Raw genomic sequence first — 18740 nt, forward strand, 5'->3', positions numbered from 1 at the left:
TTTTTGTTTTGTTTTTTACAATTCCTGAATCGATCTTATGGCTGCTGAATCAATGTTTTTATATTTATAAATAACTAGTGCTTAGTCCTTTAGCTTGATGCTAATATATAATGGAAATTCCTATTGACGTGCAAACGGACATTAGCATTGCGATCACAGTAATATCTTAACAAATGGATCCATTTAATTTCACATGCTTAACAAAACGACGTGAGCTCAGACTTTCAGGCACATCTTTCCTCTGCTTCATGGAAACTAGAGCTGCAACAATTAATCAATTAGTAAATTAATCACCAACTATTTTGATTGATTAATCAGTTTGAGTAATTTTTTAAAGAAAAAAGTCAAAATTCTTTGATTTCAACCTATTAAATGTGAATATTTTTTCACCTCTCTATCACAAGAAACTGAATATCTTTGGGTTGTGAGTAAAAACAAGACACTTGAGGACGTCATCTCAGGTTCTGGGAAACACTGATTGACATTTTCCACATTTAAAACAAACTGTTAATCAGGAAAATACTCAACTTGCTAACTCAATCTATTACTCTGGCTCGCTAGTTTGATGATCAGGAACAACTAAAAATTACTTCAAAAAGTTTTTTTAACTACCACTGTAAGCAGTATAGAAATGCAGCTGCTGAAATAAAACTACTGGATGACTGAATGATGTGATGTGCTATTTTTGGAAACAGGACCCATAATGTATAGTCTCCAAAAATATGTAATTCAACTTTTTCCCATAGTCTAGTGTTAATAAAGCAAACAAAAATTGCAATAAATTGTAATACTGAATCACACTTCTTTAATAACAATGCAAGAATCACAATACATATTGAATTGGCACCCAAGTATTGTGCTATTATTGAATTGGGAGATAAGTGAAAGGTCCAGTATTACAAATGTGGCGAACACTTACGCTAGTAGCAAGCTAACACTTGACACAGAGGACCCACAGATCCTTCAGAGAACATTCAGCTGTGTCTCCTGCTTTACTAGAAAATCGACCACAACCATTCAAAAGAAGAAAAGAAGATTAGAGAGCTAAGGTCCCAACTACTCGCAGAACTCTGGAAGTCTGAATCTGCTGTCAATACCATCCTTAGACGACCATGAGACCAGGACTCCAACTAAAGACATTCCAAAGACGGAGAAACTGTTTTGTCCAATACAATATTTAATTAAAGTATTAGACTGACCTGACAACTGACAACTACAAATGTCAAACTTGTTGTGCTGCCAGAGGAAAAGTCAGTGGATCACCTAAAGCCACATTTCCACCATATGGCACGGCTAAACTCTTTCTTTTTCGGTGTTCCGTGGTACTTATGTGGTACCTATGTGGTAGTTTTCAGTACTAATACTAAAAGGTGACATGTTTTTAAATAGCCAAGGTCCCATCAATAGTGACCACAAAATCCATCCCCTCATATTTTTGATTATAAAAGTAGCTTAGTGTGTAACCAAACAAACATCAGATGGCTTTCTGTGTGTGTGTGTGTGTGTGTGTGTGTGTGTGTGTGTGTGTGTGTGTGTCTGACCTGGTGAGGAGGTGAGGTGAGAAGGAGGCGGGGTTGTCCTGTTCAGAGAACAGAGGCATGGATCCTCCCATCAGCCACAGTCTGACCGACATGATGATCACCACCTGGAGGAAGGAAACAGCTGTCAGTACAGTTACACTCCACCAACAGTTTCCTGCTGACCATTCACTGTGTGACAGTTCACAAAGGTACAATATATAAGAACTGTTGTTTAAAATAGTCTCCCATCAGACAAAGTTTGGGAAAAGATGCCCCCCTTAGTTTACTTGCATTGTGTCATTCAATTCCTGGATGTGTATGATGATACCATGGATACTCAATATCTGACTCAAGACAACCTAATATTGCTGTTTGACATAACTTCAGACTACACCAAATACATAAGAAAGGTCTGTCCTCAGGCATTAATTAGTTTCTGACTCTCTGAAACTTCTGTAACTGTGAACTATCTCTGTAACCAAATCACACATATTTAAGTTCTTCTATGTGATCACCTTTTGATATCTAATGTATTAACTAATTAAATACGTTTTTACTTACATTCACTGAACTTCTCTTGACTCTGTTTGGAGCACTGCACGTTATTTTTTTCACCCAAGGAAAAAGAAAAGCCTGGTTTTCCTTATTAAGGGAGCAAAATGTTGTTCACCTGTTGAGTTAATACTCCAAACAAATAAGGGGCAGCATATAGCCAGAGAAACAGCTAACTCTTGCTAACTGTAGTTGTCGTTACCTATTTAGCTCAAATAGCTAAGTTAGCCAGCAGCTATTAGCAGTCCTATTATGTGGCAATTCTTTTGAACTCGAAAAAACATGACTTCCAACATAGAAAAGTGCTAGGAAGGAAGGAATGGCCAAGTCTGATTTCCAAGCGGGAAAACTGGGAACACACAGTGATATGTCAGCACACACAGTGAGCACAGAGTAGAGTTAGCTTTTCATCATTTTTTACTGTATGGAATGTTTTTTGTTGTGAAGCATCCTGTAACAGCTTGTAGCTGCCAATCTCATGTCCATTCAGTTGATTTGTGCTTGATAGGAGTCTCAGTCAGAGACTGGCCATGCAAACACCAGTTTGCTGCGGGCGTCCATGTTTTCCCGAGCAGTTGCACTGAGATGCATTTAGTTTGGAAGTTGGGATATAGAGTCGGAGTTATTGACTTCGGACTTGCAGTGGATTGCAGCATTAGCTGACTCTGCAGAGAGTGGTCCGAGCTCGGAGCACCAACAGAGTGTTGGCGTTTATGCCAATATTGGAGAAGGCTGTCAAATTTTCAGCGCTATTATTATGTAACAATAACGCAACTCACAAAAATGATTGCAACAAAATATTGACTGTGATAGATAAGTCTCTGCAAGGTGAAATTCAAAGCTCACTGAAATGAAATGAAACAAAAGGCACCCTGGAATGTTGGGAGAACCATATATCTACCAATTTAGCAACATACTCTCTATTCTAATTTGGGAAATAACAATAAGTATTAACCAAAGTTTGCACAACCACTCATATGTTTTGGTGTGAAAAAAAGAAATACTCACATAAGCAGAGATGAGGCAGGCTCGTTTGATGAAGGGGCTGCAGATGTGGAGGAGGTCTCCGAGTCTGGAGCCAGACAGGTGACTGAGGGACACAAAGACAGACAGACAGACAGAAGGTCAGTCGCACTTCATCTGTAGCCTTTCTGTTCTGTACACAATATGACATGTTGGAGACCAAAGGAGACAGGGTGCTCAGGCCTCCGGTCACAACTATTTCTTTGGGTTTTGTTGCTGTTAAGGTAAGACTGATATGGTACCAAAGACCTTGTGCCATTCATTTCATTTTAGCTGTCAAGGCAGCCCTGATAATACTGCAAAGTAAAATGTATGGTATATGTGTAATGACCAGCAGAGGGAACTATTATTGAATCCCCATAGGCTACAGCGTATTAAGACAGTGATTCCCATTTTTTTTTCCTATGAGCATAAGAATAAGTGATTCATTTCAAACCTTTACTGTGAAAAGATGACATCAGTTATAAATGACCAGTCTTAAGCCCCGCCTCTTTTTGCTCTGTTCCAATAACAGTTGAGCAAAATTGGTAGCAAAATTTTTTCTGTAAAAGCAACACATACGGCCACATCTTAAGTTGGACAAACACTAGCTAACACTAAATAGCTAATGCTAGCTAACTAGGTAGCTAATGATTGATGTAGATTATCTAGCTATTTCATTAGTGTTTTGCTAAAATTAGCTGATTTAAGATGTGAATATATGTGACTTTTACAAGTTCCCCTGCAACGTCTTTTGATGATCTTCAAAATTTGATTTTCTTTTCAACATAGACAAGCCTAGCACGTAGAAACAAAGAGAGGAGAAAGCTGTCCGAGGTACCAAGCTTGTTTAAGTGTCACTGGAGAATGGAGCTAAAAGGGGCGGGACTTAGGATGTGCAAACTATTTCCATTCTCAGAACCTTTACCTTTGGTAAATGTCTAATATAAACTTAACTTTTTCTTTTAACAACACAAGAGTCGGCTAACACACACTCACCCTTATCAAAAGAGTAATAATGATGAATTATCACAGAGCCTGAGCGGACACAGAGGTGTGGCTAAATAGCAGTAGATTTAAAAAGTAGATTTTTGGGTGAAGACAAAACAGGATCTTTTTAAATAGTGTTGTATAAAGACCTTTGTATAAATTGTGATTTTAGTGAACAAGTGCAAATCAAATTTGGATAACCTTAGAGGAGATCAAACCTTGGGGACCCCCTGTGATTTTTGCCACACCCCTATGGAGGGCCCAGTCGCCATGTTGGGAACTTGTGTCTTAGAACACAGAAATGACAGTTGAATAAAATTCATTTTGATGAAATGTCTATTAAATAAATGTGTCAAATTCTCAGATTTGTGAAATAGGATGGAGCCTCACAGAGTATAAAAGAAGAATCAGTTTCTACTCCCTGTGCAGTTGTCTGGACCAACTCTCAGTTTACTGTTTCTGCTAAGATGCAGAAAATTCTCACCGAATCAAGTTGGACTTTGTGTTTTATTGATTTTTCTAAAAGAGTTTTTTGAACTTTAAGTAATACATGTTTTGGAAAACCTGAGGGTCCATCTGAAGGTTTTTTTTCCCCAACAACTGTGACTGTTCCATTTTAAAGGGAGTATATCAGAGATCTAACAGCGAGTTCCACAGAGCCTGTCTTTTAAATTCTAAGAAACTAAGTCTGTAGATGTCCAGTACTTGAGCTGAACTTCAACATTTGCAGCATGCAAAAAGTTACAAACACAAGTTTGGTGAGAAAAGCTGAAAAAAGTACAAATTCTGTTTGCACATCAGTACTCTTCTCTGAAAAAAAGCGGTTGCTTGTTAAAGAAAAAGAAGTAAATCAATTTCTTCTGTGTTATGTTTTTCTCTGTTTTTTTCCAGACTCTTCCTCTGGGGATGTTTAATAATTTGTCTTTTTTTCTTTGACGGATGCTCCTGCAGGTTGTGTCAGATAGTTCGGAGCCGAGTTAGCTTTGAAAACTCATATCAAAGCACTGAGAGCCAGATCATTTTTACAGCAGACAACACTGCTAATTGGCATTCGCTGATACCTTTATGGCAATAATATCAGTTAGCACTGCAGCCTTCTCTTGTTGTTCTGTAAAAGAAGATCTGCCTCAGCTACATTTCATGCTGGTAATTTACAGGTCGTGTGATGTTTCTAATTTTTCTAGTATTATGTTGACCTTAATGTTGTGAAGCAGTAGATTTATTCCATGTTCAGCTGTTTTGTCGTTCTGGTCTGATGCATGAGCTCATTCAAAGCGACTGAACCGCCACTTGACATTATGAGACATTCTGATAAATTACAAAGAGACATAAAGCAGCTCCCAGTGATGTCAAGCCTTTTATAGCATTCATCATGTAAGAATCCAAAAACTCACAGTGGCAAAGTACAGCTTGGCTCAAGAAATGTAACAGCCACTTCACTGATGGTCACTAATGATCAATTAATTGGTTGTTAAAAATTTAATCGATCAAGTCAATTTTAATCTACTAACAAATAAAAATCTGTAATATAACAGAGATTCTTTTTATGAGCGCTCTGCATATTCCCTGATATACAAGTTTATTAAATGGCTTTGTTACATGCTTGATTCCGATTGGTCAACATTCTAAGGTCTGTTATTTCTTTATAACAGACCATTGCTATGAATGCAATTAAAAGCAGTCTCTGAAGGAGAATTTTTAAATCCATAAAATCATTTTAAAATCCATATTTTGTGTCAAATTATTGATTTTTTGGTAAGTAATCATGTAATACACAGGATAATGTCCAGTGAGCAGGTCTATATTGTAGAGTAACCCCTTCAGGGTGATTCAAGATGCCCCTGCTTCACGCTGGGTTCCTGCATCATCTGTCGGGGTTTATTTCACAATAATGACCTGCTCACCGTACAATATTCCTTTAATAGGCATTTAATATGCAGATTTTTATGTTTTTACATGTTTCATAATGCCGTCAGAGAGTATGCAAATGTGAATGTGCAATGTGAAAATGAAACTCTGATTGGGGGTGGGGGGACATTTGGTATTGTTTGGTATAATCAAAATTTTAAATGTTTTTTTAAAATAACAATAAATCCATTATTTTTGCTAATGATCAATTAAGTAATGTGCTTACAATTTGAAACACTAGTAAAAAGCACAAAAATTACAGTTACCAACATAAACTACCATGTTGTGAACAAACACATTACAACACAAACAAAAAGTTCATAGCAAACTTAACAAACTACTCAGTCCAGCACTCGGCATTATGGTATGAAGTATGAAGCCCTGTTTTGATTTGCTCTCATTTGTTCTTTCAAAATTCCTGCATTACACTGTTGATACAAACTCAAAACATCTTGTATCAGTTTCAGATTAAAACTTCCTCTCTAGAAATTCATATGCAAAACTGAAATTAAAATTTCTTAATGATTTCTTTGAAATTACAATTTCAAAATCCCAAACCTATTCATGAGTTAGGATGTCACAAGAACAGAAGTCGAAGCCAAAATTTTGAAAACATGATAGTACTTCTTTTTTTTAAAAAAACAGAGATGCAATTCTTCTGGACATGAGAGGGACGGCATGAATACACAACTCGTCCAAAAGAAAAATTAGTGATACCCAGATCGACCCAGTTAACAACACAGTGCAGGCAGCTTCAAATCCACATTCTAGAATATATGACTGGTTATGACGGAGTGACGCATCCAGTGTGCTCTGTCAGCTCAGCTGATCGCTGCTCAAAGCACCACACAACAGGTTAAATCTTGAAACTGTGGACTCTGTTCTTTTTCTACATCGGCCAAATCCAGCTGACAATCCATGTAGAAGTCATGACTGAAGACAAATGTTTTGATTCAGTTCAAAACATGAGTTTCCTGGTGTGCCCTGGAGGCCTCGGGGTTAATTAACCATGAACCCTCTGGGGACATTTGTTGCATGTCATTCCTCATTTCTCTCTCTGTTTCCTGTCATCTCCAACTGTTTTAGACACATGCACAGCGTTCAGGGTCTGATTTATCTCACATATGTGTGTAGAAGGATTTTCGTCTGATGGAGCACTGTGAATGGATCGTGACCGGTCGATGTATTTTATTCAGAGGTGGCAAAAGTCGACACAGATACTTGTGTAAAAATACTGTGGTGAAAGTGAAGTACTGATTCAACATCTTTACTCAAGTAAAAGTGGAAAAAGTACAGGCTCTGAAATGTATAATAGTACAAAGTTGGCCATCTTTTTTTATTTTTTCCTTGTTAAATCTTTTACGTCATGTTTGCTTCATTTTCTGTTGTTTTGGTCTTCTAATGTCTTTTACATATTTTTCATCTTGTTACAGCTTTTGTGTTGTTTTGGTCTTGTTACATCATTTTTCGTGATCATACATAATTGTCATCTTGTCACATCTTTTGTCATTTTTGTCCAATTATGTCTTTGCCATTGCTTTTGTCGTTATGTCTTTTATGTCTTTTGTTATGCTATCTGGTCTTTTCTATGTGTTATTGTTCCATCCATTTAGGTAGAAATCCATCTTGATGTTGGGAAGGTGACGCACAATGATGCACAATAAAAATAATCAATCAATAATAATAAAAAGTACCGTGCCTGTTGTGAAAACATGAGTACAAAGTAAAGACAAGTGTAGTAAAACGTCAGAAATATAGTAAAGTATAGATACCACAAAGATCTACTTTAGTACAGTGTATAATAGAGAAAAACACTGGTCATAATTTTCTGAAGGCCAACATAATGTCTGCAAGAAGGTTTTTTAATCCGTTTAAACTGGATGTTTACAAGTCTGTCCTCTCCATTGAAAGGCATCGGGTAATATGTGTCATTAATAAATGTCCACGATTTAACAGCGTTTGTGTCTACTTTCCTGCAATTTAAAGTTACAAAGTCTACAAGGTCACCATCCGTTCACTCATATTTTCATCGATCCAACATCAAGGTCATTTATGAAGTCTCCCTGCGGAACTCGCGGCCCCGTCCATTAGCCCGAGGTAGAAAACTCAGACTGCAGAAAAAAGGCAGCAGGAAAATAAGATGAGAGAGGCAGGATGAGACAGATAGGTAGTGAAAGGGAAGCATGGAGAATCCATTCAACACCCCATCACTTTGAGATGTTCCCCTTGTGCCGAGCTTTCAAAGCATCGGAGAGACGGTGAGAGAGGAGATCTCACAGGAATCCTACACACATTCCGTCTGTCTCACACTCTGTCTCGTCTGTTTCATCTCTGCCTCTTTCTTCCCTTTCGCTTCCTACTCCCCTTTTTCTCCTTTTCTATATTTGTCTTTGACAAAGTCTTTGCTCTGTCTGTTCTGCTGAGGTTTGCAGCGCCGAGAGACAGAATGACAAAGAGGAGTCTGACTCTGCAGACGCTGCATTCGCCTGACTTGCTGTGAAAGAGTTTGGTCCCAAAAAAGCCAGGCTTTTTCCCAGCTGATTACCATTGAACGTGTTTCTAGAAAGGTGCGGTGCACCTGATGTTTTTAATGGGCTTTAAAGTCACACAAACGTGCTTTAAATGCAAATCACAGAAGGTAAACATTTTAGCACCGTGCACTTAAGAAAAGAACCCAGCTAAAAGCAATGATCCTTTAATGCTTAGGGCTTTTCAACTTATAGTAGTCATGAGGAAGGATATGTAAATATGGTGGCATTAAGGGGTGAAAGAAGGATTTCTGAGTTTTGAGATGATTGAGACATGGATTTATACTTAATATCAGAAAAAAAAGTCCCAACTATTTTGCATTTATGTCAGATATTTTCAGGGTAGGGGAGTAGTGAACTACAGGAAATTAAAGTAATAGTTTGACTACATTTTATTTTCACTACCAGTCCATCATCACCAGAAAAACGGCTGTATGGGTTGTCTGAAAGAAGTTTATTACAAGTCATATTTAGATTAACTGCTAGGCAACGACCTCTGGTGGTCGTAGCAATTACGAGGGAGTGATATAAAGAGTGATGTATGAGGTGGTGTGGTGGATGAATGAGTCAAACAAACAAACACAGAACTTTCACACAGAGACCTGAAGTCTGTGTCCTCTATGAAACCACACGTCAAAACACGCAACGCAAACCAACTCAATGCATCACAACATAATGTAACGCATCCCAGTGCAACGCAGCACATCGCAACAAAACGCATCTCGACGGGATGCATCACAACGGTACGCATCGCAATGCATTGCAACACAATGCAACGCAACACAATGCAACCCAACGGAACACATCACAATGGAATATATCGCAATGGAAGGCAACGCAACAAATTGCAATGCAATGCATTGCATCACAAAACAACGCATCACAACATAACAAATCCCAACGCAACATATCCCATCACAACACATCACACTTAGTTTAACCCAGTCTTTCCCAAACTGATATAAAAGGATTCACGTTTTAGTTAAATAATGGTTAAATCTAAAATAAAATAAATCATGTTTATTTAACATTGTTTCACTCTATATTTGGTCATCTACGCCCCCTCTGCAGTGGCTCTTTGCTGCACCCTGGGGGCCCCACCCCCTAACTTGGGAATCAGTCAAACCATGATATTTTACTAAACCTAAAAGGTTTAAAACGACTAAAAACGACAGGCATGTTTAGGCCCGCCTAATCGTTGTACGTTGAACACCCTGCTGTGCATGGAAGCACACTGCCTCTTCAATGTGATGAGGTTTATATATACAGCATATGTCGTTTTTGAACTAAAAAAAAAAAACAAAAAACAGCCCAATGACAGATCAAAACCAGCCCAAAATGAGCCCAAAATGAGCCCAATGGCCATTTAGACATGAGAGCAAACACAGGGTAGCATTGCTGTAGTTTAACTTCTTCTAGTGTGAAGTAACTGGTAGCTTGCAAAGCCATGCATTCATAGTATCTTCTCCTGCACTGGTTATTTCTCATGACAATTGAAAATGTGATCAAAGTTGTATTTGAAAATGCAGCTATCTTATAGTGCCAACAAGAAACGTGTAGGGTACCAGACCCTGAGAGCTGGACTTCTGAGGCAGAGTAACATAAGCCGACTCATGATAAAGGCATATCACAGCACAGAAGCATCAAACTCCCTGTTTGCTGTTTGAGCAGAGAGATGTCAGACATCAAATGCCTGCGGGGCTAAATAATCCTCCGTACAAGCAAACAGGTCTCACTCTGTGCTTTTATCCTATCACAAAGTCAAAAGACTGGTGTCACACTGTATCATTCAGACTTCATCATTTCTCTCAATATACTGTTTCTCCAGGAGCGAAAAAGGACATTTCTGTTAGTTTGAAGCAGTGCTTCCCAATTATGGAGCCAGTTTTGTGTGGATTATGAGCATATTATGAGCTACTAAAACATAGTCACAAAGGGATGATTAGCCGCAGTTGTCATTTTACACAATGCAACACATTGCCACCTCCACTTCAGACAGGCGGGTGTTGATGAAACGTATAAGGTCAACTGGTCAACGGTGCGAATTTGGTGCAGATTTACCTCGCCACTGCGTGGAAATCCACTCATCGCTGGGGTGAATTAAATTTGCCATGAAATTTCAGCATTTTCAAGAGCAGGTGTGACCAGGTCTTAGTGCAGGGATGGACTTTAATACAACTTTATCAAATCCATTTTCCAATTCACTTACCTAAATCTAAAGTTATAAAAAAACAGACTCAAAGATTCTGTCTGGATCTGTAATCACCTTCTGCCAGCTGAGAAAGTGTCTAATTAATGTTCACAACCTGGAGCTACAACCTGGCAGTGAGGTGAGCAGAGTGTTAAATGCATCTGACACACTGCAGCTGAACTGAACTGTAGCATACCAACTTCTCTACCTTCTTTTTCATGAACTAATAGCTCCAAATGCTCGATTCAAACCTGAGTTGGAGTTCAGAAGCTTAAATAATTTATTTGACATTCATGTCATCACTGTAAGTTTTATTTTGAAGGGTCAGTTGCATTTTTTTATTGCATTGTAAAATGTACATTTGAGTTGGGCAATATGTTAAAATTTTCCAAACGATCATTGTCAGCCCATCCATCGGCGATTGGCGATCTCTTCGTCCCCCTCCCACCTCCTCCCGTCCTCTCTGGTCTCAGCTAGGAGATGTGCACAAGTGGTGAATTCACTGTGTTACATATGCTGTGTACGTCCACTATGTCCAACAGGCAAAATAAACTCACAAAGTGTCTAGAAATTACATGTTCTCACACTTATTTTCCATTTTAAACAGAGAAATACAACCGTACACCTTCTGAATTCAAGTTTCTCTCTTTTACTGAACTAAGATAAGATTAATTGGCTACTTAATTCCTCGGAAAACAAACTTAATTCAAACTCGATAGAAAAACACATAAAACTCACCAAAACCCTCTTTGTTAGTCTGTCCACTCTTCCAACAATCACCAGCTCTGGTTTGGTCAAAATAAATCCTTAATTCACCGTATTAAAACAGTGTAAAGAGTTTGACTCTGCAGGCTGTTTTCCTCTCACTCCTCACCCAGCTCAGATCACTCATGGTCAGCTGAGTGGGTGTATACTGCGCTGCTGGATGAGAGCGCGGTGCAGAGTAGAGGCTGTCACTCTGCAGACTATTACATTAGCTAAATAAAATGACAAATGTCGCCCTAAAAATCAGCCAAAAAAAGCAGTCGGCGGTGGATTCAGCCCATCATTGATAGATTATATATTTATTCAATTGCCAACCATAATGTACATTTACTGCCATGCTGACAACGTCCTCCTAACCCTTTCCTCTGCTCTGCCAGGTGCACTGTCTATCTACTGCTTGCACTTCCTCACTTGCATGCTGCATACACATTATATACTGTCGTGGTCCAGTGAAACATAAATATATTGACGGTTACGGTAAAATACCAACTAATGGGGACATGTTGCTTTTTCACTGCAGAAAAAAATAAATACTGTCACAGTCCTAGCTCTGGATATTAAGGTTGGATTTGAAAGTATTCTTATTGTTACTCGCAGTGAAAAACACAAAAACTACATCAAATCCACAGTGGCTGAAGTGCTTACTTAGACTGGCTGAGCAGCATCAGTGTGTACCAACAGAACCTGTCTGTTGCACCGGACAAACTCAGCAACGGAAGAGTTCTGCACCACAACTTGAGAGCACGATTGTTTGGAGGGCGAGATGATGGACCTCCACTTCTTCTGTGTTGGAAAGCCATGTCACTTGTGTACGTAGTTACCTACGTGTATGTCGTTACCACCGCCACTCATGCAGATAGGTTGGTGACGTTTGGACACTCAAATCATGGTTAATGTCGAACCCTGGAGTTAATGCAGTTGTTGTCTATTCTTTATGTGGAGAAAAATAATTAAAAAATTAGCCTATGGTAGCCTGGCTCCATCCACAATGCACGCCAGGGAAGCAGTTTAGAATAAATGTGTCATTCAGCCCTTTTCTTTTGCAGCTTATCCATACTTTTACTGTATTTTCAATAGAAAGAACATATTAAATTAAAGTTATGAGGCCCCTTTAACAGGTGGATTGCTTTAATAACGTGTTGCTGAGCTGAAACTGATGAAAAGCCGTGTGCTGCCTGACAGAGGCTGTAATATGCATCTTGTCTAGGCAGGATGATTAAAAATCCAGCTCCCTGAGGCTGAGAGAGCCTGTAGTAAAGACACCGCTGCTCTCCAGGGCTGTGAATGCAAAGCAACACTCTGCGTCCTTGGGAAAAACCACTCAGATGGAGAAACACTGAGAAGATTGGTTTCACGCTGGAAAGTGAAAGAATAAGACGCCCCCGCACCCACACACACACACACACACACACACACACACACACACACAGACTCAGAGGGGTGAAAGCAAGAAGGGAACAGACAGATGTTGTTGGTGTCTTTAGACCCCGGGCTCAAGTTCTCCCGTAGGATCATGGGAAAGACGATTCTGTGCATCTGCATAACAGGATGCTAATTTGCTATGACAACTGTGACCGTGGCAACAGCGGCGGATGAATGGAGGGGGAGGAGGTGTGTGTTTGGGAGAGAAGGTAGAAAGTAAAGGCTGAAACTTGAGTTTGGTTGTTTGTTTTAAAAAAAGGTCGAGGAGGTCAGCTTCCTCACACACATGAGAAGTTGATGATGAGGGAAAACACACACACACAGATAAAACACACTCTCTCATTTGGAGTGTGATAGCATCTTATTTGTGGATTAAATGCTGTAATTCTGGCTGCTCTACACTGGAGCTCATTCGAGGCCATCCATGCTCCACTCACAGCTGAAATTCTTGACATTCCTCCCACTGAGTGGCATTTCCTCTCCTCCTCCTCCTCTTCTTCTTCTTCCTAACCGTGTGCCACAGTTATTTATTCTCACCAAGCCACCGTGGCTGAAACACGACAGGGCCGCCACACAACACTCCAGGCCAAAACTGAGTCGCTGAATGGGTGGAGTGGACGCTCTGCACACACACACACAGCAGATCTGCTCACTATCAGCAGTTTTACATAATGATAATAATGATGAGACGAACGATGCAATCGTCCCCAAATGGCTATACGACGGTCATTAATAAACATCTGATTAAACCCTGACAGTCTTGGGCGTTCCTTAACTTTTAATAACCCATATAATGTTCTTGAATAACTGGACTCTTTTAAATCTGTCAGATACTTTCTTTGTTCAAGCAACTGCATTCAGAGGCTTTCAAAAGAGGCAAAGTAGAAACGTGTCAGTGTGGTAAAAGCTTAAAGTTATGTCGCAGTAGAAGAGAAGTGACAGGCTGTTTTCTTGTGTCATAAGCCTGTCAAAAAGCAGCCACATGCTACCAGTTAGTCAAACAACGAACACACAAGGGGAACAAAATTGGCACACCGCAGGTAAAAGTGCTATCACAGTTGTAAGTGTGGATTTACATTTTATTTTGACAAAATTCCAGAAATTTGCTTGCAAGTTTTGTACCATAATAACAAAAATATAAACTACAAAACATTCAGACATGCATAAAAATATCATCCAATTTTTTTCTTTACAATTTAGACATATGAAATATTGAATATGTAATTTATGAAATGTTTTGTTTTGCTTGAATTTTTTAATTTCTAAACTTGCTCTCTGCCAGAAAACTCTTGTCCCAGACAACTTCAACCAATTTATAAATGTGTTAAAAGCCTTTAAACTAATAATACATACTGATCACATAGGTGCAAAAATGTGCTATTATATTCATCTTTGTTTTAAAATAAAATGTTTAGGAAAATGTTGGCCCTTTAAAGTTGTGTCCTAGACTTTCATCTAATCTATCAGATTTAATCAGGCATAAAAATGGTTAGCTATACCCTAAGGACCCCTGTCTCACTTCCTGGTTTAAAAAAGGAGGAAATACTGCTCAAGTACTGGTAAACTTTCTATTTTTCAACAAATGTAATGAATAATGCTGCTATGAGATGTGCTGAAGAGCATCATGCTCTGTCTACTGCCACTGTGATCGATCAACTATGAGGAGAGCGTTGTGTTTAAACTGCAGGAAGATCTTCCTGACCAAGACCGGTTATTACCTCAGCCACTTCCATCCTTTGTAGATCGATTATTAGTGATATCTTCCAATATGAAACTTCACTACTGTGATGGATTTTTCAGCTGTTTCATCCAGGCCTATTCACACACACGGCTACTTGGATGTTGGATCAAGGAGCTGGCAGGGTCAAGGCCGGGGCGACTGATGCGTTCGCACATATAGCTCCTCTGGGTAATGTTCAGATAAGTGCAGAGCTGCAGTACATGTGTGAAAGGTGCTTTGGTCGGTCGAGCAGCAAGACCAGCTGAGACATTGCATCAGAGGAAATCCCATTAAAACTGTGAAGGAAGCCTGGATGCTTTACTGCATGTCGTCCCCTCACTCTCCCTCACCTGATTCCTGTCTATCTCTAGCACTACCATCCAAAATAAAGGCCCCCTAAAATAATTTAAATTCAAACAAAAACTGTACGACTACTTTTTTGGTTGGGGGGGGGCTTATTTCCTGATTTCCTGTGTGCAGAATGGATTACCCTCACGGTTGAGGAGTTATCGGACTTGGAGGCTTTTATTGCTACCCTTAACAGACAACATGGACTCCAACACTGACAGCAACACCTCAACCAAATCTTCCAAAAGGAGCAAAGAAGATTCACAAGATCCACAGACAAAGAGGACCTAGAATTAAGAATTAAGAAATCTTCTTGTCTCGCTTCAAGAAAAAATTGAAGACCTCAGGTCTAGCTCTGAATTTACCAATAACCAAATCCATTGAAAAAGGAAACAACTTGTGACAGTCATCTATTTAAAATCTACCTGAATAGATTTAAAACACCACTAGAGAAAACAAACTCATGAGAGAAATGATCTTGGACCTGCAAACCTGAACCATGCAAGATAATTTAATCTTCTCCAGCATTTCTGAAACTGCACAACCCTGAGACAAAGATTAAAGACTTACATAACACAAATCTGTGAGGATCCTCTGTTGTCCTGGTCATGGTTATCCAGGAAAGGTTGAATCAAGGGCAGCTGGACTTTGTTGTAGACTGACGAAAGGTAAATCCATCAAGGAAGGTTACCCTCGATTCAACCTTTCTTGGATTAACAACTTAACCTTTCACCAAATATACTGAATCAGTGAAACATGAACTAAAGGGCCCAGACCAATCACTGAAAACTTTTTCAACAAAAAGAAAGTTCTTGATGACCAGTTTCCGCATGAAATAAATGAACGCTGCAGAGTATTGGATCCATCTTGAAAGAGAGCCAAAGCAAATAACAAGATGCTATTCTACAAAACCAAAATAAAAAGAAACAGAAATAGAAGATAACAGTCATCACAGTTGAAAGATTAAAGACTTGTCTGTGAAGATCCTCAGTTATCCAGGTCATGGTTATCCAGGAAAGGTTGAATCAAGGGCAACTGGACTTGGTTGAAGATTGCAGAAATCCACGAAGGATCTAAGACTAAGACCTGTTGTCCTCCATTCAACCTCTCTCAGATAAACAACTTAACCTTTCATCGAGTACATCGAATCGATAAAACATCAACTAATTTATGCACAAAATAATGTTTATGCACAAAAGAAATTGCTGCCACTAAGTGTTGGACGCCATCTGAAGGAGAGCAGAGACAAACGGCAAGATGGTCAACTGTTGTGCGATGACAAAACAGAAATACTATAGAAACAACAGTCACTATGAGTGATTTGTAAACCTCTCGTTGCTTGCTGCTGCTGTGCACACTGGTTCAGGGGACGCTGACATTTTTTCACAAATACTGTAGGTCACGGGATTCCTGTTGGTATTCCCACTGGAGGGAGTCAATTTCACTATTCATAAGACGAATGGGACAGGACAGGAAAAAAGTCAACGGGAGCAGGTGGGACTCATCATCTTGAACATGTTGCTAGTTGTTCTGGCGTCTTATTCTTGTTTTTTAATTTTCTCCTGTCTGCTCTGGTAGCTGGTTGCTGGTTGGTCTGTCATATTTATTTATATATCTATTTATTTATTTTTGTTGTCATGTAATTGGGAGAAAAAAAAAATCTGTACTGTGGAATGGGATGGAATAAAATTCCTGTTCTGTCCCAGGAACAGGAATTTTTTTATGCTGTTACAGGATTGGAATGGAGGAGGATGCTTTTACGCTGTCATTGGATTGGGACAGAACAGGATTTTTTTTTTATTCTGTCATGGGATTGGGACAGAACAGGATTTCTTTTAAATGCTGTCATGGCACTGGGATGGAACAGGAGTATTTTTGTAGGGGTGGGCTGGAACAGGAGTGAAAATCAACTCTCGTATCACTCTGCCATGCCTCAGACTGTCTATGAACTGTCATCCACAGTCCAGCCACAGAATCGGTTCCGACCTAGACCTAACATTTACCTCAGACAGGATTCAGACTGCTATGTGAGTGTGAGCAGTTTTTTCCTCATATTTCTTCTTTGTATCGCTCATCTCTGTCTCTCTCTCAGAGTTGATGTCAGGCCATGCAATGTCTTATGATGTGTGATGTAGTGTGAAGGGCTGCTCCGGGGCAGTCACAGAGCTGAAACGCTTCACAGCTCTCTGACACTGACAAAACCGACACTGCATGCTATCTGTGTGTGTGTGTGTGTGTGTGTGTGTGTGTGTTAGACTCAAGGTGCCCTTTTTGTCATTTAACTCAGTGTGAAAAGCCTCAGCTCATCTCATGTCTGTGCACCTTACTGAACTGCCTGCCACACAATCCTCCAGAGCAGTTCATGAAACGTGAGAAATATTCACTTTATAACGAGTATAGTTGAATAAAAAATCTCAAGGGCAGAGTGATGACCGAGGCTGCATGACTCACAGGGAAGCCTCTGACAGAATGGTAAGTAAACCTCTGAGTTTATAAAGTAAAAGATCTTTTAAGACTGTTGACTGTCTGAAATGTTTCAAATATACGTTTAACATTTCATGACAAGCAAACTCTTGTGGCGCTGGCAGATATTGACTATTCTCTTCCAGCAGCAGAGTTAGAAGAGCTGAAATGTTGTTGTACCGCTGCAAAGTCTCACTGGGAGGAGGCCCGGATGGATAATTGAGCAACTAACCTAAAATGTTGTTGATTTACATCATGCTTCCTACAGACAGTCAGTCTTGGTTTCTTTGAACCATAAAGACAATATTTCCCAGTATTACTACCACATCTCGAGGTCTAAATGCTTGCTGAATGCATTTCTTTCCCCTTAAAACATCTTTAAGCCCATTTTTAAAATAGTTACTGCTGCCACGGTCACAAGTTACAATTTATTACCTTTTTTTGCAATGCATCACAGTCATCCCATGTGCCGTGCGCATCACCCCCCACAGTTTGGCACGCATGTGATCCCTGGATAACATCTAACTATCATAGTGTGAAACACTGTTTTACTGCTGCTGTTACTTTTATATAAGTAATAATACCCGCAGAGTTGCAGTGAAAAGTCAGGACAGATGCTGCTGTGTTTCACTCTGCAGCTCATCTCTGTGAAGAACACTTGATTTAAAGGCCGTCACATCGCCTTGAGTGAAATCCCGACCTTAACTTTGAGCATTTTCACTGGTGTAACTGTGCTGTCGTCATAGAAACAGATAATAAGATTGTGATATTTAGTGAAACTTTGGCGATATCTGCTCTCTTAAGCCTCTACAGCTCCTCTCAGCTCAGTGTGTGTGTTGATTGGTATTACTCGTGACTTCATATAGTGCTGAGAAGGGGGCATTGAACTAGACCACAGAGTGTAGTAGAATATTATACTGTACAGTGTATAATACGTTTATTATATGTACTATAGATAGTACAGTACTGTTTAATACAACAGAGTCTAGTATTTAAAGTATACTGTATAGTATTATTATTAATATAGTATCATTTTTATGATATATATTATAAGTTTTAATATTATTGTCATTATTGTTATTACATTGCTATGATGATAACTACAGGCAGAGAGATCAAAGCAAAGTGTATTTTAAGATAATTTAACCATAATCACACCTCTTTTTCTTTTTTTGCTGATCTGAATAATGATCCGATCCATGACTCAAAACCGTGAATTGATCTGAAGTGTGAATTCTGTTATCTGTTGTTTCCCTATTGTCAACACATAAGACTAATCGTACCTGATCCAAAGATTTCAGTTATGTTTTGGTGTTAATGTGACAGGTCAC

The 18740-nt window shown here is 39.2% G+C and overlaps 1 protein-coding gene across 1 annotated transcript in view; it reads right to left on the reverse strand.

The window, feature by feature from the left end:
• tmtc1 (transmembrane O-mannosyltransferase targeting cadherins 1) overlaps positions 1 to 18740 on the reverse strand; it is a 212900-nt gene that overhangs the window by 91951 nt on the left and 102209 nt on the right. Inside the window, exons 5-6 of the mRNA XM_084711318.1 lie at positions 3081 to 3162; positions 1542 to 1645 (exon numbers count right to left, since the gene is read on the reverse strand). Coding sequence (XP_084567444.1) covers positions 1542 to 1645; positions 3081 to 3162 — 186 coding nt within the window. The remainder of the gene's footprint in view (positions 1 to 1541; positions 1646 to 3080; positions 3163 to 18740) is intronic.

Source organism: Lutjanus erythropterus, chromosome 22 (genome assembly GCF_056507025.1).
Source record: "Lutjanus erythropterus isolate fLutEry1 chromosome 22, fLutEry1.hap2, whole genome shotgun sequence".
Lineage (NCBI taxonomy): Eukaryota > Metazoa > Chordata > Actinopteri > Lutjaniformes > Lutjanidae > Lutjanus > Lutjanus erythropterus.